This window comes from Dermacentor variabilis, chromosome 7 (genome assembly GCF_050947875.1).
Source record: "Dermacentor variabilis isolate Ectoservices chromosome 7, ASM5094787v1, whole genome shotgun sequence".
Classification (NCBI taxonomy): Eukaryota; Metazoa; Arthropoda; class Arachnida; order Ixodida; family Ixodidae; genus Dermacentor; species Dermacentor variabilis.
In genome coordinates this window covers 28,270,628-28,296,096 of record NC_134574.1, presented here as the reverse complement: position 1 = coordinate 28,296,096, position 25,469 = coordinate 28,270,628, and the positions used below count along the sequence as shown (strand labels likewise).

Here is a 25,469-nt window from a genome sequence, read left to right as displayed (position 1 = left end):
ACAATGGAAGAAACCGCAGACGCCCAACAGCTAGCGCAACATGAAAGATTGACAAAATCACGAGCTGGCAGGAACATATTACAGGCAATAGATGCAGAACTGAATACATCAAGGAGCCCAATAGAGGCTGAAGTAGAATTAAGGACTGACGTTAGGAACAAGATTAGAACCAACCCTCTCCCCAGAAACATGCATCCAGAATATCATGTCGAAAGGGGAAATGCAACAGCTGAAGCACTCTTGCAGGAAATAGAACAGCAAAACCAATTGGCAGCTATTGTTGATACAGCCTGGGTGAAAGGTAAAAAGCATATACGGCCATTGTCTCAAATTATCAAGGGAAGGTGCAAGATGCTATCACTATTTTTACCAAGGACACCATGGTGGCGTAACAAGTGGCAATTGCTCTAGCCGTCAGGAGTAATAAGTGGGCCTGCATATACAGTGATTCGAAATCCGCTATAAAGTGTTTTGATAAAGGCTACGTAGCTGGTGTTGCAGCTAAACTGTTTGAAAACATTGGGGTTATGAGAACTGAAGTCCGATGGTTTCCTGCGCATATGGGGGTAGTGGACGAGACTCGGATAAACCTCAATGAGGTTGCTCGTGACTTGGCACGAGGACTTGCTAACCGTAACAGTCACAACCAAGCCGTTCACCATCAAGCAAGCGAATCTAGACATCATTTATTAGCATACAATGAGATTACCAAACAATATTACTTATCCTCAACATCATCACCACCCCCACCATGATCATCAGCCTGGTTATGCCCACTGCAGGGCAAAGGCCTCTCCCATACTTCTCCAACTACCCCGGTCATGTACTAACAGGACGCAGGCAATTTCCATTGCCACATTCAAAACTGAACAGGGCTAAGGCAGTCTCACTGCGCTTATCCCAAACAGGTATATATCCCAAACCATACACCATTATTAAGCATATCCAGAGAGTGAGATTAAGATGGACTGCAACCATTGTATGGCATCATTGGAATCAGACATATGCAGCCGGAGTGTCCCGCGACTCTCCCCATCCTCGTTGAAGAATGGACACAGTGGGAGAAAAAGATTCAAAGCCCATTGTTTCAGGACCAACTAAGGGCCGTCCAGAGAGCCCATGATGTCGCTGAAAGGCTTGGCCTGACAGCGCCAATGTGGGAGCGGCCCGCCTTGGCTTATGAAGGCGAGCCTCCGGACCTCATTACAATAAATGTTTTCACACACACACACGACAACATCAACCAATATTATCAAGTAACGAGCGCCAGAAAAAATTGCTTCAGGGTGTAACAAGGTCACGTGGAGGGCATTTATGTTGTCTTTTTAAGCATAGGAACAATGGGAAGTGGTCACTTCTAAGAGGATCTCCTTATTACGCTTCATTCTAAATAAGGTAGAAGGACTGTAGTGCTAATCGCTCAGTGTATAAAACAATATGCGCTATGATAGGCGTTTAGAAGGTTTGCTCTTATCAATTAAGCATACGCCTAAAACCTTTCAATTATTCGGCCTCTCGTGTCGCTACGGGAATCTTTCCAGTGTTTGATATGGGCGGGAATGTTGCCGGTGGTAATGTATGTTTCAGGGAGCTGTTTAATGAGTCTGTGAAATTCAGTTTTCCTCAGCTTATATTAGGGCAGTATGTAAATGGAGCCAATGATTACTAGCTTGTAAATCAAATTTCTCGCACAGATGCAGCCTTGAGGGGCGTCTGAAGGGAATATTGTTGGCAAGCAACATACATAATTACAGCTATACCTACACCTCAAGACGAGGCAAAAGAGTCATCACAGTTTTTACCAAAAGTTTAACTGTGCATGAGAAAGTTCAACTGTGTAGAGTTGAAATTCTTAGCAACAGAGCATCTTCAGATTAAATATGTATGATGTTCCACTGTAGTATCTGCGTATTCATATTGCAGATGTTTGCGGTGTGTACCTAGTATAGGGAGACTAACTGAACCTACAGATCACTCTTCGGGCCCTCTGCTGCGAGGTTTTTCTTTTCTTTTTGAGTGATTGCCAGATTCTTGCCGCAATTTAGGCGCTGGGGGACCCTCCGGCCGCTCATTTCCATTGCCTCTGCTGAAGTGTTCGACAGCCAACGCAAGCAAACCAACTGTTTTCTCGAGCGATTCGTTGGAGCTGATGGCCTCGGCTTGAAGTAAAACACTCTGCAAGTCACCAGCTCGGAGGTAGATGGCCCCTTCTGAGACGGCGCGGAAGCGCTGGTTACATCTGCGAGGGCGGATGGTGTAACTGGCGGCTTAGTGTGTGTGTGCTGGACAGCCATCGGAGCCCATTGCGGCGATGCCTCCTTAAGGCCATCTGGCAAAGCTATTATGCTAAGCATATTACTAGAGCTCAACCCAGCTCCTCAGGCGCGGCGGTGTCGCCTTCAAGGCTGACCACGTGACGCCGTGACGTCACGACAGAGGAGAAACGGGGCTCCAACTCGCGCCGTCGCTCGCGGCGTCGCGGTGGTATATAGGCAGCTGCGCTTGTTTCTAGGTGGCTTTGGCTCAACTCTTGCAAGATGGGCTGGGTGGGAATCGAACCAGGGTCTCCTCAGTGTGAGACGGAGACGCTACCACTGAGCCACGAGTACGATGCTGCAAAACGGTACAAAAGCGCCTCTAGTGAATGCGGTGTTGCCTTAGAAACGAGCTGTTTCTAAGGCTCAGGCGTGCGTCGCTTGCTCAGGCGCACAGTTCGTTGCCGCGCCGAACGCTGCGTTGCTCGACGCTCACCGCGTCCAATGCGGGGCGCGTAGTCGCTGCGCCGTAGCCCCTTGTCTTACACCCCTTGGCGGGTCGACGGGAACGCTGTCGCGTTCCACTTTTGAAGGCGAAGCAGAGTAACGCATGAGTTGTTTCTTCGTCTAGCCGAACCAAATATAGCCAAGCAACAGCAGTTCACCAGGCTAAACAGTGGTTCAACAACTAAAATAAAGGCTAGTATGCTTCGCATCCTTGGCTTAACCTTAGCTAAGCCACAGCCATTTTTTCTTTGGGGCGTGTAATAACCGTAGGCGTGGCTCTTCGAAGTATAGATTTTCTTCGACTTAGTATAACAATATCTTTTTATATGAAGAGCAGGAGCCATGGCGTGCTACCCATCACAGTTGACGCATTGTGGAGAATTGTAAAAATCGTTTGCTCGGTGTTCATGGGCACTACATTTAGAACAAGTGAGGAGGCCATAGCAGTTTTTATAAATGTCTCCAAATTTATGCCATTTCACGCATCGGAGAGCATTGGGGATCTATGGTCTGACCCGAATCTTCATGTACCTTGCCTGAACGGTCTCACACAGCAGAATTTGTCGGAAAGTTGGAATAAGGTGCTTAGCTTTGAGGTGTTTTCTACCATGCCTCGTCCTGATTCTCTTGACATTGGTAACATTCTGATCACACCAGCCGTCTAGTAGTTTAGCTTCAGTCAGGTTCATCACACTAGCATTGTATACGACACCACGAGCTGGGTTCAATGTGTGGTACAGGGACACTGTCACTGTCTTTTTATCACAGATTAAGCCCATTATCACAGATTAAGTCCATCGCCGCTAGCCATCTTCGAAGCGTTATAACCTCATCCAACTGCGTCAGCCAGATCTTCTGCAACAAGAAAATATAAGTGTTCGTACGACTGTTTGTGCTTTCTCAGAGTAAAGGACATGGAATCGGGGTAAGGATTTTTTTGGTAACCAACAATCTGGAAGACTTCATCGGTGCACCCTCTTCTCTAAGGGTGACCCGGAAGCTAGAGGAAAGATCTACTCATAGGTAAACGTAACGTGTAGTTATGGCAGAACTGCTAGTGACCCACTCTGTACGCTAAAAGGGGACGCTGCTGGGGCAGTACAAACAATCCCTGCGAACGCCAGCTACACGATACCAATAGAAGCGGCTATGAGATAAACCTATGTTAACTACTCACACGAGGTTAATGCTTGTTGCCCGGAAGATCGGAATTAATATAGAAGGGAATAGTAGACAGTAACGAAGGAAAATAAGAGAGGATGACGCATATGGGCGAAAAGAAGAGTAGAAGGCAGCGATGGATTGTCCATGGATGGGTCAGAACGGAGGCGCCATCTACGGGAAGCTGATGGTAAAGATGGGTGTTGCTTCAGTCGAGGGGTCTTAAAGTTCGAAACACTTAGCTTCAGCTCAATGCCCGGAATCCCTCTTTCTCCGCAAATGGCTAAGGCACACACGATTATACATGGGAGGGTCCAACCCTCGTGTGCTCGTGTCCCTCGTGTCCCTCGTGTCCAACCCTCGTGTCCCTCGACAACCCTCGTGCCCAACCCTCGGGTACATCGAGTCCCAACAGAATAAACAGTTATTCCTCTACGGGGGACCATCCGACTCTTGTCGTACCGTCATCTTTATAGAGGCTTCACGAACACTCATCAGCATGCCATTAACATCATACACTCGTCTTAATTCCATTGTCCTCATGCCATAATCAATTCATCGTCGCCACTCCAACGCCGTTATACAGTTGTAATTCATTCGTTTCTATACTATTGTCGGGTACAGTGGTAGTCGTTTCATCGTCATCATTCTAAGTTCAACATCCGACCCTTGGCATGCCGTCGTCGTCATACCTTTGTCGTCAAGCTATCGTCATCATCTTCGTGATCAATTCAGTAACGTCATCGCATTGCTATTATTCCGTGGTCGTCATACAACCTTTGCCAATTGATTAACCTCGTTCTTTTGTCATTCAATCTTGATTATGCTGTCCTTGTCATTAGATCATCGTGACTGCGTCAGCGTACCATAAACGCAACGAGGAATTTTTTCATACCGCCGCCTTCATGCTGGGTTAGCCAAGCCGGCGTCAGTGCCATTTCTTCACTCAGCTGTCGTCATGCTGTCGTCATTCCGCCATCGTCGTCATGCGGGCGTCATCTCCTTGTCGTCATGTGGCCGTGGCCATATTGTGGTCGTTATACCTTCGTAATAACTTACGAATCGATATATCATTGTCGTCATGCCCTCGTCGTTATACACATTTCTCGTTAAACGAGACCATTTTTTCTTCGTCATGCAAATGTCGTCATGCCTCCTCCATGCTTATGGGTAAGCTTGGCAAGCTAGCTTTATAGCGAAGTGGGATGGTGTCAGACTATGTGACATATATAGGTGAAAAACGGTACTCTGATAATTACCACTGCAAGTGTTAGGTAAGCATGGCTTCATTAATATGGTCTCTCGCCGCATTGCTCGATTGTTATTTAGATTATCGTCGAAGTCATCCTGAGAGGAGTTCTCTTTCTCATTTCGTTGCTAACTATTCATTTACTTTGCCCAGCACAGAATTTGCTGTTATTGCTCGCTCTATCGCTTTGGCCGCTAAAAATAGAATAGTGTCCTCAGCATAAAAAATGTAGATTGTTTTCCTGTCAACAGTACCGATATTTTTCGCGTAAATAATAAATAGCAGCGGGCTGAATATGCTTCACTTAGGGACGCCTAGCTATATTAGCTGTATCTGATATGAGTTATCCTAATTCTTCAAATACTGGATTCTATCACCTAAGTACGAACGAAACAGCTCTAATGCACCATCACGGATGTGGTGACAAAGATACGGTGTTTGTAGCAGCTCACAATTGATACTGTCGAACACTAATACAGCCGAGAAAAACCTCTAATGTGAGCACCCTTTTCGTTTAATATTTTTAGGAATACAGTCCAACACCTTTAGACCGAACGCGTCTACAGCGAAAGGAAATGTATAATGAAGGATTGACTACAGCCAGGGTGAATTCCTCTGTTTTAAATATATTGTAAACGGAGACTACTACAGCGAATCAGCCTGCACAACCAAGAAATTCGGGGCCCCCGGTTTGCTGCTTTAGAAGAGTTATGTAGCGGGGCCACCCTGGCTCTCCACAACCTTCAGCGATGTAATTTCTGTGACAGCGCTAACGGCAATGTTTCATATGCGATTGGCGAATGTGCGGATATTAGCATTAGTCCAACAAAAAAGCCTCAGAAAAAGCTAAATTCGTACAGCAGTCATTCTAAGCCAACAGCGGGAGCGACAGCCCACGAATACGTCGCATTTGACGGCCCTGTGATAATGTAACCGTAATTTACATCCAACGATGTCTTCTAAGGCGTCTTGAACAGAAAGGATTGAATGCCAACGAAGGCAGTAGTGATGAAGGTCCTGTAAATCAATCAACAAGTGTAACATTAAACGAAGCGATAGCAACAGTCGCATATTCACTGCGCTACTTTGCGTAGCTGATGCGTTGCACCGCTGAGCATGCTGAGAAGCTAGATGCAATATGGTTAGCCAGCATTGCGCTCAATACACTTGTGACTTATTTCTTTAGGTCCCTCTTGAATTCCTGCTCCCTCTTATTGAACGTGCGTGCTTCGGCAGCTCTATTGTAAGCAGTATGATGCACGAACTTTAGAGCAAGAGAGAGGGAAATCATAAAACAAAGGCAGGCAAGTTAACCCGGATGAGCCCCGTAGACTACGCGGTGGAGAGGAAACAAAGTTAGTCTGAACAAAGTGCGTCTGAAGAAAGTTCACACTACCTATCGCCCGTTTTATCGACCTAAAGTTGCACGTGTTTGTCTGCTGGTGCATCCTTTCTAATGTGTACTAAACAGCACACATTACTGATGCAACGCAAACCGCTTCGCCGCTGTGCAGTACTACGCAAAGCAGGTTCAGTATTTTTATAGAAATCTCTACAGAAATCTTTGACAAAGCGACACGCCACGACTGCAAAACGCTAGAACAGAACAACAGAAAACAGAAAGTTCATAGGTTAAGGCTGCTCGAGAGAAATACAATACTGTGCTACTCAATGAATCAGAAAAAAAAACCGGCCGACGAAGGCAACAGAACACGCAGAGCACATGGCCAATAGATTATAATAATGGAACGCTACACACCACAACATCGACTGCTTCTCCTCATAAAAACAACGAAATATTCATACGTAGATGCCCTCAGAAAAATCTTCGTGATTCTTTGTGTCCCAGGTAGGATATGGTACGGTCATTCCTAACAGCTTGAAGGTTGATACAATCGAGAATGACTGTCGTCTTTCTCAATGTTTGCGTTCCCAAACAAATAATTCTACACGACATCCTCCTGCGAAGTTACGTGGCATTGATCTGTGATCGTAGGGTTACGAACTTCACTGCCGTCCCCTAAAGTGGTCAGAATGAACGTGAACATTCTGATTTCAATTGAGATGGAGCGCGATATCCTCACTCGTTATATATAATCGCTTGTACATTCTTTTTTGGTGTTTAGCACTTCAGAATTGCATTATGATAGTGGGCGGCTATGAAAACTTCATCTTATTCTTTCAAAAGCACAGAATACAAGTATATTGATCCAGATATCTTTTATTAGTTACAATCACGAACTGATCCTCACCATGGCCTATGATACGTATTTGCTAAAGAGCTCTGTATGATATTCTTCTAGATAGGAAACTGGAAAACCTAGAATAATATGAAAATTACTTTATCGCCCCGGGGTGAAACTTTCGAACTTACCTTAGTTGCATCTTCGTATTTGTAAGCTTCGTACTGATCTGCGTACATTGGTGGCTCGGTAGTGAGCTCGGCTGCCAGCACCACAAAAGGTGCTAAGAAACAACATAATGTGTGCAACATTTCATACAGCCTAGATGCCCGTACTGCCGCCCTATGAAGCAGACGAGCGTTTTATATACAGTCTTATGGTATTTCCGATTCTGCTGACATATGTATGTATGTGTGTATGTATATATATATATATATATATATATATATATATGCGTGTGTGTGTGCTTGTCTACCCTCTTACATGTCCATTTCTCGACCATCGTTATTGCTTATTCCTTGACAGAAACTAAATACCGGCATATCTGAAGCTTCGCATTGTGCAAGCGACCGCATCGCACACAATGCAAACGAACAAATGCGCAGAAGAGAACTATCTTGATATTCTTGAAGGAAGAGAAATATTAACGAGTGTTGTTCTTTGTTACGAACAACCGAATGAATGCTGTCACTTTTTTCTTTGAGTGAGTGAGTGAATAAACTTTTATTTGGTCCAGCAAAACGCGATAAAACGCGCACCCGGCTAATCCCACGACGGGACTGACATCCTCTTGTCTCTGCGCCCATTAGTAGACGAACCTCGAGGTACTACAGTGGACCTCCGCGGAACAACATAGTTGAGTGTACGTACCTATTTACGAACCTGCGGTCTTCCAAGAGCTTACTTCGGAGTTTCAGAAGCTGATTAGCGTGCGTAGGTTGCGAAAGTTGCTTCCAAATCAACGAACGGCCTTGTAAGCCGACGTTTATGATTGTATTGCACTTAGTATAATACTGACGGAAAAACATAAAGAACAAACATAAAAGAACAAAAAATGGACGTACGTCCCGCAAACTACCAAGTGGATCTTAAGGGCCCGCTTATATACAGGGTGACACAGTGGAGGGCGAGGAATTATTAGATATTCTGACACGCTGAAGAAGAATATGTTTTGAGCTTGGTCGGAAGAAGACGACGCTTTGGGCTTCGCGCGCTGTCTACCATATTGTCAGCTGCTACAATCATTGTAAATATCCTGTGTATACACGTCTAACTGTTTTTACCACCAGAACATTTTTGGTGGAGGTGCGGAATCATTATCAAGACGCATTTACGCAGCGGACGCTCCTTGGCTGCATCTACAATGCCAGCACAAGACGAGGATGCTTCGGGCCCGTCGGCACCCAAGCCCAACGTCATTCTAGCACAACCCCGCGACCCAGGAAGCTTTTCTGGCACCGACCACACTGATGTGGAAGACTGGCTTCAACTTGATGAGCGTGTGAGCTCCAGCAACCAATCGGATCAGACCATCATGCTCGTTAATTTGATATTTTACGTCCTGGGGGCACGGCATGCGTCTGGTTTCAGACCGATGAGGAGGTACTTACCAGCTGGGACAATTGTAAACAGGAGCTCAAGGACTTGTTTGGCACGACTGTTGGACGTCATCGCACCGCCCAAAAAGACTTCGTTGCGCGTGTCCAGACGTAGCACGGAATCCTACCTCACGTACATCGAGGACGTACGTGCTCTTAGCCGCAATGTGGATCCAAAGATGTCCGAACCTGATAAAGTTGCACATGTCATTAAGGGCATAGCAGATGATGCCTTCCACCTCCTTATGTTCAAGAATTCTTGAACTGTGCAAGCCATTATTACCGAATGCCGGGCTTTGAAGAAGCCAAGAGTCACCGCATTGCCCAGCCATTTCCCCGCCGTTCCAACACGGCTGCTACGTCCACCTGCGAAGACTGTTTTTAACCCCATAACTATATCTCAAGGTCCACCGGTGTAGGTGAACACCGCTGTTCTGGCCCACCGCACCATCACATGTCATAATCATCATTATCAGTATATTTTCTGTCCGCTGCACGGCGAGGACATCTCACTGCAATCTCCAATTACCCCTGTCCGGCGCAAATTGATTTCAACTAGCGCCTGCGAATTTCCTAATTTTATCGCCCCACCTAGTCTTCAGCCGTCAGCGACGGCACCTCTTATCTTGGCCCCGTTGTGTAAATCTAGTGCCTCGCCGTTTATGTAACCTACGTACTACATGACCTACCCAGCTCCATTTCTTTCTCTTATTGTCAATTAGAATATCGGATACTTCCTTTTGCTCTCTGATCCAGACAGCTATCTTCACGTCTCCTTGAATATACGCTTAACATTCTTCGTTCTATTGCTCTGAGAGGGGTCCTTAACTTGTTTTCGAACTTCGTTGTCAGTCTCCAAGTTTCTGCCCCATATGTTATCACCAGTAGGGTTCATTGATTGTACAATTTCGTTTCAACGATAGTCGTAAGCTTCCAGTCAGGATCTGACAACGTCTCCCGCATGGGCGCCAACCCACGTTTATCCTTTTGTCTATTTCCTTCTCATAATCATAGTCCCCTGTGAGTAATTGAACTAGGTAAATGTACTCATTCAAAGACTCTAGAGGCTGGTTGTAGATCCTGAACTCTTATTCCGTTGCCAGGCTATTGATCGCTTTGTCTTCTGGTTAATAATCTTCAGGCTTTCTGTTAAGGTCCTCGATAATTTGTTGTAACTCGTCCCCAGGGTTGCTGAAGATGACAATGTGATCTGCAAACAGAAGGTTCCTGAGATATTCAACGTTGATCCTCACTGCTAAGTCTTCCCAGTTTATAGCTTGAATACTTCCAAGCATGCAGTGAATAGCATTGAAGATATTGTCTCTTGGACTGACCACTATTTTTAAAGGCATCTTTCAACTTTTGTTGTGGAGAATTAGGGTCGCTATGGAATCTTTGTAAATATTTTCGAAGAGATTTTCGTAAGCCTCTTGTACTCCTTGCTTACGTGATGCATATGACTGCTGGTATCTCTACTGAATCAGATGTGTTTACGTAATCTATGAAATCCAAATGGAGTGACTTATTGTAATTGCTTATTTTATGATAACGTTCGAGAAACTTTCGATACATGTGGGTGCGTCCCACGCTTAGCGATAACATTTGTTAGGCGGTGAAACGCGGTCACACGAAAAATATAAAAAAGTGCACGTGTCGATGCCCCGCTCTCAAAAAAGCATCATACCGATGCTTTACAGAGGAAAGCGAAAAAAGAAAACGACACTTAATAAACACTTACAAAACAACAACCAAACGAAGTCCGAAGTAATACAGTCCTTCAAAAGAAAGACCACAGTTTAGCGATGCAAAGCCCCAAAGTTCTTTAGCGCTGGTAGAACGATTTAGGTCTATCAAGATGGACTGTTTAAGGTCCTGAGTGGCGCCGCCGTCAAGTGCGCATATGCATTGGATTATCTTTTAGGCCCAAAATAGCGGTGCAAAAGCTTCTCACTAAGTTCTGGTAGGGTATTAGGGTTATTACCCAAACACAGTCACCAGGCTGGCACTCGACGTAGCACCATCGAACATTGTAGTTTTCGCTGTGGGTTCTCTGCTGGTTCTTGATGCCCAGGTGGGAGAGCTGTCGGGCTTCGGCAAGTTGGAGACAGGTGGCGACGACACCATCCTCTTTGTCGGTGAGGTGCGGCAGCATGGCGTCCAAAGTCGTCATCGAGTTCCGGCCAGAAACTAGCTTGAACGGCGGCACCTATGTTGTTTCTTTCACTGCCGTACTGTAAGCGAAGGTTACGTAGGGCAGCACGGCATCCGAGGTCTTGTGTTCGATGTCGATGTACATTGCTAGCATCTCGGCGGAAGCCTTATTCAGGCACTCGATAAGACCATTCGTCGGCGGATAGTAGGAAGTTTCCTCCCGTGACTTGTTTGGCTGTGTAACAAAATGGTTTGTGTGAGCTCCGCTTTAAAGGCCATTTTTCTGTCGGCGATGAGAACCTCTGAGACGCCATGTCGCGGCCGGATGTTCTCGATGAAGAATTTCGCCAGTTTGGCTGCGCTACCTTTTGGCGGAGCTTTTGTTTAAGCGAAGTGGGTGATGTAGTTCGTCGCCACGGCGATCTACTGGTTTCCGGATGTTGACGTCGAAAAGGGTCCCAACAAGTCCACCCCAACCTGCTTATACGATCCGCAAGTAGGCTCGATCGGCTGTGGTAATCGTGCTCGCCTTGTCGGTAGTGTGTTCCGTCGCTGACAGTCTCGCCACGTCTTGGCGTAACGGGCAACGTCGGTGGTCTGGCGCGGCCCGTAATATTGTTCCTGTGTCGTCGATGTTCTGCAGAAGAATACTAGGTGCCCAGTGGTTGCATCATCATGTAGGGTTTGCAGTACTTGTGGACGCGGCCCTGAGGGCACAACAAAAGGGTAGTTGGCGTGGACTGGTGAGGGCTTGCTTACGAGCAGGTTGTTTTGAAGGGACAACGAAGACAAACCTCACCTAAATCCCTTAAGGACAAGGGCAGTGTGCCCTTCCAAATATTCGACGAGCTTTTTATCTGTGGGCTTCGTCTTTCCTCTACAACGATGTCTTCCACGGTAACTATACCAGGGAAGGTGTCGTCATCATCGTCCGCTTGCGACGGCGGATCAATGGGGGCGCGCCATAGGCATTCGGCATCGGGATATTTTCGTCCGATTTTATATTAAGGTCCTGTCATATTCTTGCAGTCTCAGGCACCACGCCACGCGTATTGAAGGGGCCTTTAATTTCCCTAGCGAACAGAACGCGTGATGACTGCGGATGACATTGAATGACCTGCATATACGTAACGGCATAGTGTTGTTGTAGCCGAAATGATGGCGAGGCACTGCCTTTATATCGTAGAATAATTGCCTTCCGCCTTTCACAGCGACCGGCTAGCGTAAGCTTTCACCTGTTCCAGTCCGTCTTACCTCTGGTCTAGGTTGGCACTGAGACCTAGGCTACTGGCGTCAATGTTGATTTTGGTAACAACGCCCTCGTCGAAGTGCTCAGCTATCAGTGGCGATTCTTTGCGTCGTTTGAGTTCTTGAAAAGCGTCGGCCTGCGGCGTTTCCCACTTGAACTCAACATCACATTTACTTATATATGTGAGCCGCTGAGCGATGTGTAAAAAGTTCTTGACAAAGTGCCTGTAGTAGGCACACATGCTAATATACGCACTGCTTTCTTGTCGATGGCCCGCGGGAACTTTACGATGACAACTGTATCCTGCGGGTGGTGTGCACTTCAGATTTGCGGATGACGTGGCCCAGGAACAGAAGCTCAACGTAATCGAAGAGGCACATTTCCATCTTCAGAGTGAGCACTGATTTCGGCGAAGACAGCGACATCATCCAAGCAAACAACACATGTCCATCACTTCGATCCTGCTAACGCCGTGTCTATCAGGCGCTGGAACGTAGCCGGCCCCCAGCACACACCAAATGCTTGACCTTTTACTTCTGGAGGCTGTCTGGCGTGATGAAGGCAGTCTGATCACCATCTCTCGCATCTACTTCTATTTGCCAGTAGCCAGAGTTGAGCTCCATCTACGAGAAGTATTTAGCGTACAGGGCCGGTCCAATGCATCTTTTCTCCGTGGGAGGAGGCATGCGTCTACCTTCTTGATCTTGTTCAGTCGACGGTAATCGACGCAGAAACGTAGGGTTTCCTCCTTTTCCTTCACCAAGGCTACATGAGATGTCCACGGGCTTTTCTACGGCTGGATGATGTCGTCATCCAGTATTTAGTCTTCTTCTTGCCTAATAGCTAGAGTGGGGGGGGGGGGAATCAGACATGCACCTGATCGTAGCAATTGCTACGATCGGGCTAAGATCGACTTCACCTTCTCGCGTCAAAACTCAAAGGGCTCTGGTGGTGTTGTCGAGCGCAGTCCTAAGTTATCATGCAATGTCTTGCATTGCACAATATGACGTCGAATCCGGTGGTGTTGAATTCTCGATGACGTCGAAAAGCCGTCTATCGTCGGCGAAGGCTTCTGAACTGTTGCTGTTTACTCAGGGGAAGACTTGGATTTACATCAAAGTCTGCTTCAAGAACTGGGCGTCAACGTAGATGCGGCAGAATCGGAGAGGAAAAACGCATTGCTCGTTTCCACAATTTCATCGATGTACGCAATCGTCGGGCGCTTCTTCATGGGCTTGAACTCCTGGCTGAAGATTGTCGGCATGACTTTTGTTTTTCCTCCATGTAGACAAGGGATCCCTCTTGCGACGCAGATTTCGTGGTCGAGCCACAGACGTTGGTCACCCTCGATGACGCCTTCTACGTCTGCGGGTGTTTCGCTTCCGAAGTAAACGACAATGCTGGGGCGAGGTGGGATGCTGATTTGGTCCTCAAGTACGCTCAAGGCACGCTGACTCGAAGGCCTCTTTGCCAGTATCGCTTAGTCTGTGTGCAGTGTTATCGACTTCGACCTCAGGTCGATGATTTAGCCATGTTGGTTTACGAAAATTACGTCTCGCCAGCACTGTTGGAGGATAGCGAGCGTTGAAGGGTAGACCTGGTCATGCACTGTAGTTCTTGCCATGCAGATTACCGTTGGCCTTATGGGGCGTCCTCGCGTTGTCCGATAGTGAAGGCCGTCCCATGCAGTCTTGCCTTTATTCAGCTTGGCGGCGAATCATCCACTGATGGCGTAGTAGTTGGCTCCTGTGTCCACTTAGGCGGTGACTGCGCGGCCGCCAAGAAGCACGTCTAGGTTGCTGGTTCTTTGTCTCGCGTTGCAGTTTGTTCTTCCTGTCGGATCACGGCTGCGCCATGTGGACGTGTGGCTGGAACGTCGCGTCAACAGGCCTTTGGCCGGTGCATTCTTTGCTTCATGCTCAATCTAAATGGCGGCGTGCCATTCCCATATCGTTGAAATAGTCTCTACGGCATATCGTTGGGCAGCGGAAGAGCTTCAGTTCGACGAAGAGCAACCGCACCTACATAGGTTGCTGGTTTTAGTTTTCCGGATATGTGCCGACGGACAAGCCCTGCGTTTGGCTTTTCTATGGATGGCGTTGGGGAAACAGGTAGCGGCCTGGTGACACCGAACGAGATGGTCGTCGAGGGCTCCACTGAGTAGCACCGAGGTAGTCGGCGATTTCACGTCGCCGTTCAAGTTTCTGATGGCGCGGTGCATTGACGGGGAACCCTCGCAGTGCCATCTCGCGATATGGACATCGGCGGAGGATGTGGCTAGCTTCTCCGCAGTGATAGCAGACCGAAAGGTGGTCGGGGGCTTGCCACGGGTCAGTCTTCCTTTGAATGTTGCGCGCAGCGATGGGCTGGCAAGCTGGGGATATCGGTAGTGAACGACTGAACTATGGCGTTACCGAGCCCTGCCGCAGGCGCGGAGGGGGAACGTGACGACGGGCTACGGTTGCGTAGGTCATCGCTTCCGGCTGACGCAGCGGCGATAAAGGTACTCCAAGTAATTGTTGGAGTTCCTCGCGTGCGCTGTCGGCAATTGAAGCCACTTGAAGCTGTGATGAAGGCAAGATCTCTTGAAGGTCCTGCCAAACGACGGCTCTGATACAACTCCGGCGAGCAAACTCCGGCGTAGTTTGTTGAGTTGTTGAAGAATGTTGAATTGCTGAATTTCCCGTTCCCTATTTCCAATGTGTTCTCGATGCTGGTGGCCTCGCGAAGAAGCTCGACCACGTTTTTCGGGGGGTTTTGTGTCATTCAGGCGAAAAGTACCTCCTTTATACAATGCATGAGTAGGCGGACATTCTTCTCCTCGGAGATTTCCCTGTCCGCGTGGCAGAATAGATGGCTCTTCTCCTCCGACAAGATTGCGATAGTCTCATTAGGCAGGTGCACTATGGTTTAGAGAAGAGCTTGCGCTGCTGATTGTGTACGACGCTTGTGAATGTTTGCAGCAAGGCGCTTCGGCGGAGGTTCTACATCGTTAAGGTGGTTTCTCGACTCTCGAAGCTCGTCCTGGAGGCTTCTTCAAAAACGGAAAATTCATCTCGCAGCTTGCGGTCGCTGTTCGAGCTGTTAAATTTTGCGATCCTCTCATACATCTCAAGCCAGCTTTCTGGGTCCGCGAATATTTACCTGCGGAACATCCGTGGCTCACTAGACTGCTGCAGTAGGATCGGTGTAGGTAACACTGGGGCTGTCATTGTAGCTGCTGTCGCAGCCGTGCAATTCCTCGTCTTCTCTGGCAGCAGTACGTGCTCTGGGGGCCGCCCTTGTAACCTATGGCTTGATCGGACAACTTTGGTGACGTTGGTATTGTCTTCGCGGCACAGGCTTGGCTCACGGCTGTGCCGGACGTTCGGTACATGAAAGCACTCGCACCACCACCATATGTCACGTAGCAGTTACGGGTATAAAGGCAGTTATGATAGCTATGTTAGTTATGATAGCTATGATAGTTATGATACTTATGATAGTAGCAGTTATGAAATAAATGGGATATAAATTTAGTTTTTGCACACCTCCGTTTGTTCACAGATTTTTCTGCTTTATGTACGATTAGGGTTGTCTCAATACTAAATTGGCTACTTTCGAGACAGCACCACCACGCAGATTACAATTTATTTTCTTCACTTATTTCAACATATTGTAGCCCCGGACAGCCATCGCAGAAATAGGGAGTACAAAATGCAAGGTTAGCAAAGAATAAAAAGGCGAAATAAGAAGAAAACAAGAGGCAATTCAAGTTCATTGAATAACACATAAAAGCACAAAAACTCAGGATGGTGACAAACAATGAACGTGCCCGGGAAAAGAATTCCACATTCTACAGTTTGGAAAAAACGCTTTTAAAAGCCTCGGTGAGGTGATTAGGAGACATATTTAGCCAGGAGAGTGTAAAGTGGATGTGTGTCCACGAGTTGTGAGGAGGCTGATAGGTAAAGAAAATTGTGGAGAGATAATCATAGTATGGAAAAACTTCAGTTATTAAATGTGGCGTTAGGAAAAAAGAGTGGCAAGTTGAAGATGGAAACCATTGCACTAGAGCTTTGCCTAACACTTGTGGCAGAATACATAACATGAGTTACGATATGAAGCGAGGCAAACCAGCCTCGAACATCAGCTCCTGTCGCCCAGTATCACTCACCTCGGTACCCGGCAAAACGATGGAATCGATGGCTTTGAACCGCCTCGATTGGATCGCCTCCGCCCTCGACGCTCTTGCCCCGGAACAAAGTGGCTTCCGCCGACTCCGCTCGACAGCTGATTCCATCGCGGACGTTGTTGCCACCCTCGAGCACGCTGCAAGCCGCCACGAAGCTGCATACCTGGTGCTGCTCGATGTTGAACGCGCGTTTGACGGCCTCCCGCACGGCACCATCATCCAAGCGCTTCACGAGCTGCGCGTCACCGGCCGCCTACTGGACTATGTGTCGGCCTTTCTTAGCGACCGAACACTCAGAGTGCGTGTTGGCGACGAGCTCAGCACCCCCCGTAGCGTGACCGCTGGTGTTCCTCAGGGCAGCGTGCTTAGCCCCTTTCTTTTCAACTTGGCGCTTGCTCGGCTCCCCGATTTCATCCCGAAGCTGACAGCCTTCGAAGTCCGTGTGGCGATTTACGCCGATGACATCGCTCTCTTCGCTTCCGGACCCACGGACTATGGCTGCCAAGTGCGGCAATCACTTCAGTCCGCTATCAACGCCGTGGACGAATACCTCACCAGCGTGGGGCTTCAGCTCTCGGCGTCAAAAACCGAGGCGCTAATGATTCATCCCCGTGCTAGTCGTGCTCGCTCCGAAGTGCCCACTCTCTCGCTGCGCGGAAGCCCCCTCCCGTGGCGGAAAAAAGTTCGCTACCTGGGCCTTCACATCGACTGCCGCCTTAACTTTAATGCGGCAACCTCACAGCTCTGCAAGGATGCCAGAAAGGTCGCAGGCGCTGCACGCTCCCTGCTCGCCCGTGGCCGTGGCTGCACACCGCACCTTGCGCTCCGAGTTTATAACTCAATTGCAACTGCGCGAGCGCTCTACGCGCTCCCACTTACCAACGCCAGTGCAGCCAACTGGAGGGCCGTCGACGTAGAACACCGCACTGCAATTCGCCAGATGTACGCGCTTCCTCGCTTCTCGCAAGTGGGGGCAACTCTCGCCGAAGCGGGAAACTGGCCGCCCTCACTTCGTGCGAGGAAACAGGCGCTTCACCATGTCGAGCGTCTGCAACGGTCGCCACAAGGCCAACGTCTCGTGTGCCGCCTCCACACCCTCGAGGGCTCGGGCATGGGTCAGCATGCCAACGACTTCAGCACCCGCATCGCGTCCCTGCCGCAACTGCTCCCCTTGCCGCCATCGCCGCACGCCTCCCCGCTCCTTGACGTTAGCACCAGCGTCCCTGGCGCCACGAGCAAGCGCCGAACGGCACTGTGCGCCATGCAACAGGAGACGGCTGCATTGCTTCACGACCACCTACGTGATCGCCTCCTGGTCTTCACTGACGGCTCTGTCTCCAGCGATGGTTCCGCTGCTGCCGCGTGCACGGCACCGGACATCCCTGCGTCGCGTCAGTGCCGCCTCTGCTTCCCTGCCTCATCAACAGTCGCCGAGCTCGCGGCCATTGACCTCGCGGCTGACCTTCTGTACGAGTGTAGTGCTTCGTCTGCTGCGATCCTCACGGACTCGCGCGCGGCTCTGCACATGCTGCGAAAAGACTATGCCGGTCTCCCACTTGTGCAGCGCGTGGGATCGAAACTGCGCCATGTCGTTAATCAGGGCTGCGACTTGGTTTTGCAGTGGGTCCCCGCGCACATTGGCCTGCCCGGAAATGAAGCAGCTGACGCCCTCGCGAAGCAAGCCCTCGCGGCTCGCTTCCCCCTCGCCACCTCTGTCTCCCGCTTCGACGTGGCCCGGACTACTATCACGCGCACCCTCCTCGCGCATCACCCTGACGCACGTGTTGCGGCGGGGACACCCCCTCGCCTCCTCCCCCGCGCCGGCCTCTCCCGCTGGGACCGCGCCTTTCTTCTCCGTCTCCGCGTCGGCTGCTACAATACCGCCGCCCGCTCGCACAGACTGCGCGGAACCGGCAGCCCCGCATGTGCGGAATGCGGCGAGGAGGAGACTCTCGCACATCTCCTGCTCCGATGCCCATCGTACGACGTTGAGCGCACCGCGCTTTGTGCATCCTATCGTCGAGTAGGTCTACCCTGCAACACGGAGACAGAAGTCTTATTTCCTGCAGCCCACGCCTCCATCGCCAAGAGAGCGTTTGCTGCCCTTCTCGACTTTTTTGTCGAAACTCAACTGAGAGCGCGGCTGTAAGCCCCGCATTGCTTCTTCTTTTTCAACCCTCTCTTTTTTTTTTTCTGCCGCTCTCTTTCATTCTCTCTAATCCTTTTCTCCCCACTTCCCATTCCCTGTGCAGTGCTGTTGAGGTGCCCTCCTTTGAGAGGCAGTTACGGCACTGCACTTCTCTCTTCCCCTTCAACTCATAACCACTACACACATATTTTCTACATGAAGAGGGAAAGTTTCAATGGCCACAAAGCTACGCATTTGCTTTTATATTGCATTACAAAGATGCTTTATACAATGATACATGGCATATATATATATATATATATATATATATATATATATATATATATATATATATATAACATGGAACCAAAACTTGACACGGGAAAGGGAACTTAGAACAGGGCCTTGACAGACCTGTCGTCTGTCAAGTTCCTGTTCTAGCAATTGCATGTATATATATATATATATATATATACATATATATATATATATATATATATATATATATATATATATATATATACAAACACACACACACATATAACTATATATAACTATATATATATATATATATAAACGAGAAGTAAGGGGGTTAACGGAGGGGCCCGATTTTTATTATTCATATCATTAGAAGCCAACAAACACTGACACCAAGGACAACATAGGGGAAATTACTTGTGCTCAATAAATGAAATAAAGAAACGATAAATTAGTGGAAATAAAAGTGGATGAAAAAACAACTTGCCGCGGGTGGGAGCCGAACCTAATAGTTCTAAATAATATTTCGAACTTAAAAGAGCTGACTAATGAAAATCGGTCCCCTCGGTTAACCCCCTCTTTTCTCGTTTATTACTTAACGAGGGTCTCGAATCCGGCAACATTGATGCCTTCAGGTAGCATACGTGGGTTTATTGACCAGTTGCCTTCACCCAAAAAGATCACGTTCTCGTGACGCCTGCGGCAAAAAGGACGTCCCACATCTGCCGCCAAGGTCTGTGTGTGGTGGCGCTGGCTAACATTCCCAGGGTTCTACTAGGACACATAAATACCCAAGAAAGCGGATGGGAAAACAGCGCCGCGGTAGCTCAATTGGTAGAGCATCGCACACGAAATGCGAAGGTTGTGGGTTCGGTTCCCACCTGCCGCAGGTTGTTTTTTCCTCCACTTTATTTTCCAATAATTCTTCGTTTCTTTATTTAATTTATTAAGCACAAGTAATTTCCCCTATGTTGTCCTTGGTGTCAATGTTTGTTGGCTTCTTATGATATGCCTAATAAAATCGGGACCCTCTGTTAACCCCCTTTCTTCTCGTTTATTACATAACGAGGGTCTCGAATCCGGCTACATTGATGCCCTCAGGTAGCATATGTGGGTTTATTGACCAGTTGCCTTCACCCAAAAAGATAACGTTCTCGTGGCGCCTGCCGCAAAAGGGACGTCCCACGTCCGCCGCCAAGGTCTGTGTGTGGTGGCGCTGGCTAACACTCCCAGGGTTCTACTAGGACACATAAATACCCAAGAAAGTGGATGGGAAAACAGCGCCGCGGTTGCTCAATTGGTAGAGCATCGCACGCGAATTGCGAAGGTTGTGGGTTCGGTTCCCACCTGCGGCAAGTTGTTTTTTCATCCACTTTATTTTTCATTATTTCTTCGTTTCTTTTTTTGATTTACTAAGCACAAGTAATTTCCCCTATGTTGTCCTTGGTGTCAATGTTTGTTGGCTTCTGATCATATATATATATATACATATAGTTTTAGGGTGTTTCATTATTGAATGAATTTTATTGCTCAGATCCCCTACTATTCAACCTTTACAAGAACGGGAACTTCTATAGTGGTTGTTGTCTCTAGAACAAGCAGGAGTTCGACGGGAAATAACCAAATATTTGCAGAAAAACAGCGCTATATATATTATGCTTGCTTTTTCCCAGCGTCCCGCTTCTACTTGATTGCCTAATATGAAGCTTTGGAAAATAAGTAGCTTCAAAATATTTTGGTTTAATGTCTAATGAACGCGTACGCATCTTACACTTCGTAAGAAGGTATGAAACAAAGGGGTTATGGCGAATAGAACTTTCTGTTTGTAACTTTCAGAAAATCACTTTCTAGTGATATGCTGAAAGTTGCTGCTGCTGCCTCTAATTCATCCTTCATATTGCTTGCTATTATTTACGTTATATTATATGAAAGAGTGCATGAGAACCAGACAAGAATTCTGCAAAGGGAAAGGGAAAATAGACCGATATTTACGAGACACAAACACTATGCCTACAGACACTGGCTTGGCAAATGTGTAACTCGGAAAACCACACATGTTCGCATAGTAAATCTGTCGTTTTAGCAGTAATGTGATGTAGGAGGTTATTTTCTAGTGATAAAATTGCTCCTCACACCGCGTTTTGTCGCATTGTCCAGACAAATGCATATAAACATCCCCCATGGACAATACTTTACTGATAAAGCCAATTTCCAACACTAACAAGATTGTGTGGAATAATATTCCTTAAGCAGAGGCTTAAATGATTTTTTGCTTCATGACCTATGAACTACATCCAATGGCGGAATCAGATTTTTTTTAATTCGTACACACTTGTATGGAGTCACAATGCAGGGCACTATATATAATACTCTTCATTTCGTATCGAAACGTGGAAAAACATACTGTTCAATGGTATCTCAAGGTGTCTTTTAATTCGATAAGCCAGCAGTTCACCCAGCAAAATATTTTGCTTGCAACAAATGGTATGATGAAATGGTATACACTACCTCAGATGAGGAGTAAATTGCATGTCGTTTACATACTGCATCGCCCTCAGCACCGAGAACATGCTGAGATGCAGACACGTTATAATAAACTTCACCTAATGGAACAAGTTGACATATTTTACTTTATAACTCGATGTGCAGAGCTGGATTGCTGAGATTTTGTAAAATTACCACTGACTGCTATTCACAAGAAATAAAGAGCCGGATTGATCGATCCCCATTACTTATATTTTTCACGTTCAAGCATGAGCGTATTTACAATGACACTCATTGAAGAGGGCAAACAAAACACAATATTAAACATTCACAATGCAATACCATGGAAAAGCGTTGTGTTTTCTGTCGCGGATACAGGTATATCATAATGATAATGAAGAAACAAAGAAAATGTGTGTAACCAGTTGCGTCTACTCACTGTTATGCACCGCCGCACTTGGATCCAAACACATCGTGCAGCACCGCAAACTTGTGGCTCACATCACGTGGGCGTTCGTTCTTAGAATTTAGTGACGCAAATTTATAGCCTCAATGCGAAATGGAAAATATTGAGAAGCGTTTCCTTCCAATAAGAAAGATAACGTTCGGAAGTTATCGCATTCGTAATGTGTGCCTTTGAGCGAATTGCCGCTATTCTGGTGAAGTTTCATAACAACGACTCATCTGCCTTTTCACCCATTATTAGTGCAATGACGTTTCTTTGCTTGTGGATGCTTCGACGTTGTAGGTGATCTGTGATTGCAAGTTTTTGGTTTACGAGCACTTTGCGGCGAAAAAAATGTAAGCAGTCGCAGATTGCTACTAGTATAGCCTACATTTTAACACAAAGTGTGTTGACCTAAATTTGAAGTAACTAAAGCTCATACAGGAAAGTTGATTAAGCTGTCATGAAAAAAATATTGTCGCGTAAACAATGATTTCTTTGTAATGTGCTCTTGCTGCGTGTGTTAAAATTTTAGTCGGACGAATGATTCCTATTATCATAATATTCACCAGTAACTTCAATATTGTGCTCTTTTGATACCCTACGCTAATGTAAACAATGTTTTCGTGGCTATTTTTAGGTGCTGCTTGCGTGTGTTCATAATTTGGCAGCTTTATGTGCCCCTGCAATGAGTTAACACAGAACTTCTTTTGTAGTGGCGAAGCCGTGACCCACAATAGTGTCCATATAACAAAGGAGCCTCCAGAAATGCAGCAGCACGAATCATGATGTGTTTGGACGGGTCAGCAACATACGAAGTGTTCTAACAAAGAAGGGCATCGGCATCATTCATGGATAAGGTTATTGGCACATTTCTTAATGCACCTTACTCAGTAGACTAAATATATTGTGACGCAGCAGTTATCACGACGTTTATTCTGCGTCAAAGATTGGGCGAACCGACCACGCCCACAGCACGGATCACACTCGAGAGCCAGCACCACAAGCGATGGTGAAGAACCCCATATGAACCCCGCATGATGATGACAATGTACAGCTGACAAACAATAGCTTATAAAGGCCCACACTAATGTCCCCCCGCGCGAGAGCGGCCATCCTGGCCGCAATTCAAAGGAGCGGTGAACGTGTCGTGAAAGGCTTCATACGAAAAACGTGGACAATCTCGGCGGCGCGACAGCGGCGGTCATTTGGAACAATAACTGGTTCCACGTAATAGTTAAGCGGAGAAGTCTGCTCCAAGATTTTGTAGGGTCAGATGAACCGGAGCTGAAACTTGTCACACAAGCCTGGAGTACGAACTGGTGTCCGGAGTAGAACTTCCTCGCCAGGGCGAAAGCACATGACGCGATTAGATGCGTCGTAATGCTGCTAGCGGTCCTGCTGGCGTGCTTCGGTATCGATGCGGGCGAGCTGGCGACAACGCAGAATGCAGGACACATATTCTTCACAGGAGTAAGGACATTAATGGACAGTTGGCATGAAGAGATGCCAAGACAGGAAGAGGGCGAACGACCATAGAAAAGGTAGAATGGCGAGTAACCGGTTGTGCGTTGAAGGGCGGTATTATATGCAAAAGTCACGAATGGCAAAACTGCGTCCCAGTTTCTGTGATCCGGGTCGATGTACATGGCTAGCATGGCTGACAGCGTGCGATGAAATCGCTCTGTGAGGCCATTGGTTTACGGATGGTAACTGGAGGTAGTCTCGTGGGCGGTTCCGGAGGCTCTGAGTACTTCGTCTAGTAGTTGCGAGAAGAATGCTTTTCCACAGTCGTTCAACGGGACGCGAGGAGCACCGTGACGCAGATTAAGGATTGAAGTATGAATGCAGCAACTTCAGAGGCTGAGGCAGAACTCACACACATTGTTTCGGCGTAGCGTATCAAGTGATCAACGGCTGTCACAATCCATCGTTTACCGGTGAGAGTCACAGGAAGAGGACCATACAGGTCAACGCCGACGACCTCAAATGGTTGTGACGAACAAGGAACCGGTTGAAGTTGTCCGCTTGCAGCTGATGTAGGGAGCTTTCGGCGCTGACATAGTGCGGAGGAAGCGACATACCTCGCTACACTGGCGGACAATCCAGACCAGTAGAAGCGACTTTTGATGCGGTTATAGGTTTTCGGGAAACCAAGGTGACCACCAGTCATGTCGTCGTGAGAAGCCTGCAGGACATGGGCATGTTGAGAGCGTGGCAGGACAAGAATCCAGCGTTGACCGTCAGGGAGATAGACATGACGGTATGGGTCGCGATAGTAAATCTTAAATTGCGTCAGCTGTCGACGAAGGCGGGCGTTAGGCGGGTGCGAAGCTCCTTGAAGGTGGTCTATGATGCGCCGACAGTAAGAGTCAGCAAGTTGATGAAATTTGAAGGATTTGTTGTTGTCTGGAAGCATCTCGTGGACAGTGGCCAACAAGAAAGCATGTGAGGAGGGATCGTGCGAAAGCTTGTCACGGATGGTAGTTGGAGGTCCACTGCATGGTGTCGTAGGAAGTAGACAGCGACAAAGCGCGTCTGCATCTAGGTGTTTTTTTTCTGCACTTGTAGGTAATACTAAAGTCGTATTGTTGCAGACGAAGAATTCACCGACCAAGTCGTCCAGACAAGTTCTTCAGCTTTGAAAGCCAGCATATTGCCTGATTGTCTGTAACGATCGTAATGTGGCGGCCGTGAAGATAAGGTCGAAACTTCTGCACGGACCAAATGATAGCTAGGCATTCCTTCTCCGGCGTTTCTTTTCGGCGTTTGTCAGAACGCGACTTGCATATGCGACGACACTCTCACCTAAACTGTCGTATCGCTGTAGGAGTAGGCCACCAATTCCGTGACCACCAGCATCCGTATGCAGGAGGGTAGCAGCAGCTTCATCAAAATGGCGTAGTAGTGGTTCAGATGTGAGAGCGCGCTTCAGATGGGCGGAACGCAGATTCACATTCGGGAGACCACAGAAAGGGAGCATTAGAACCAAGCAATTTGTGCAGAGGTGACGCTATTGAGGTGAAGCCCCGTATGAATTGGCGGAAACAGGAAGCGAGATCTAAGAAACTACGCATATCTTTGGTGTTTTCGAGTGGGGGGAAGTGCTGAACTGCCGAAACTTTGTCAGGATCAGGACGAATGCAATCTTTGCTCACAATGTGACCTAGTGCTTTGATCGTCGTGCTCGCAAAATGGCAATTCTTGGTGTTTAGCTAAAGTCGAGCGTTGGCAAGGCACGTGAGAACTTCATCCACACGTTGCAGATGCTGAGAGAAGGTTGACGAGAAAACAATAATATCGCCCAGGTAGCACAAGCAAGTCTTCCATTTCAGGTCACGAAGAACGGTGTAAATCTTGCGCTCGAACATTGGGCGCGCTTTGAAGAGGCCGAACGGCATGAGATTAAACTCGTAGAACCCAGCTGGTGTTGAAAACGATGTTTTCTCTTTATCGTCCTCATGCATAGGTATCTGCCACTATCCGGAACGCAGATCGATGCTGGAGAAGTACTCGGCACCCTGTAGGGAATCCAAGGCATCGTCTATTCGCGGTATAGGGTATACATCCTTGCGTGTGATCACGTTAAGTGCTCGGTAGTCGACACAAAATCGAGCAGAGCCGTCT

The 25,469-nt window shown here is 47.6% G+C and overlaps 2 protein-coding genes across 2 annotated transcripts in view; one reads left to right on the top strand and one right to left on the bottom strand.

The window, feature by feature from the left end:
- Positions 1-7,708, bottom strand: part of LOC142588992 (uncharacterized) — a 172,721-nt gene extending 165,013 nt beyond the window's left edge. The window contains exon 1 of the mRNA XM_075700786.1: positions 7,547-7,708. Within this exon, the coding sequence (XP_075556901.1) occupies positions 7,547-7,666 (120 nt within the window). The 5' untranslated portion in view covers positions 7,667-7,708. The remainder of the gene's footprint in view (positions 1-7,546) is intronic.
- An 8,829-nt stretch (positions 7,709-16,537) lies between these two features.
- LOC142588579 (uncharacterized) lies at positions 16,538-18,844 on the top strand. The gene has a single exon (XM_075700417.1). It carries the CDS (start codon positions 16,538-16,540, stop codon positions 18,674-18,676), a length of 2,139 nt encoding a protein of 712 aa, XP_075556532.1. The 3' UTR covers positions 18,677-18,844.
- Positions 18,845-25,469: the final 6,625 nt, after the last annotated feature.

What these genes read in the sequence shown, in the direction of transcription:
- LOC142588579 (XM_075700417.1), top strand. Translation starts at nt 16,538, where the DNA reads ATGGCTTTGAACCGCCTCGATTGGATCGCCTCCGCCCTCGACGCTCTT.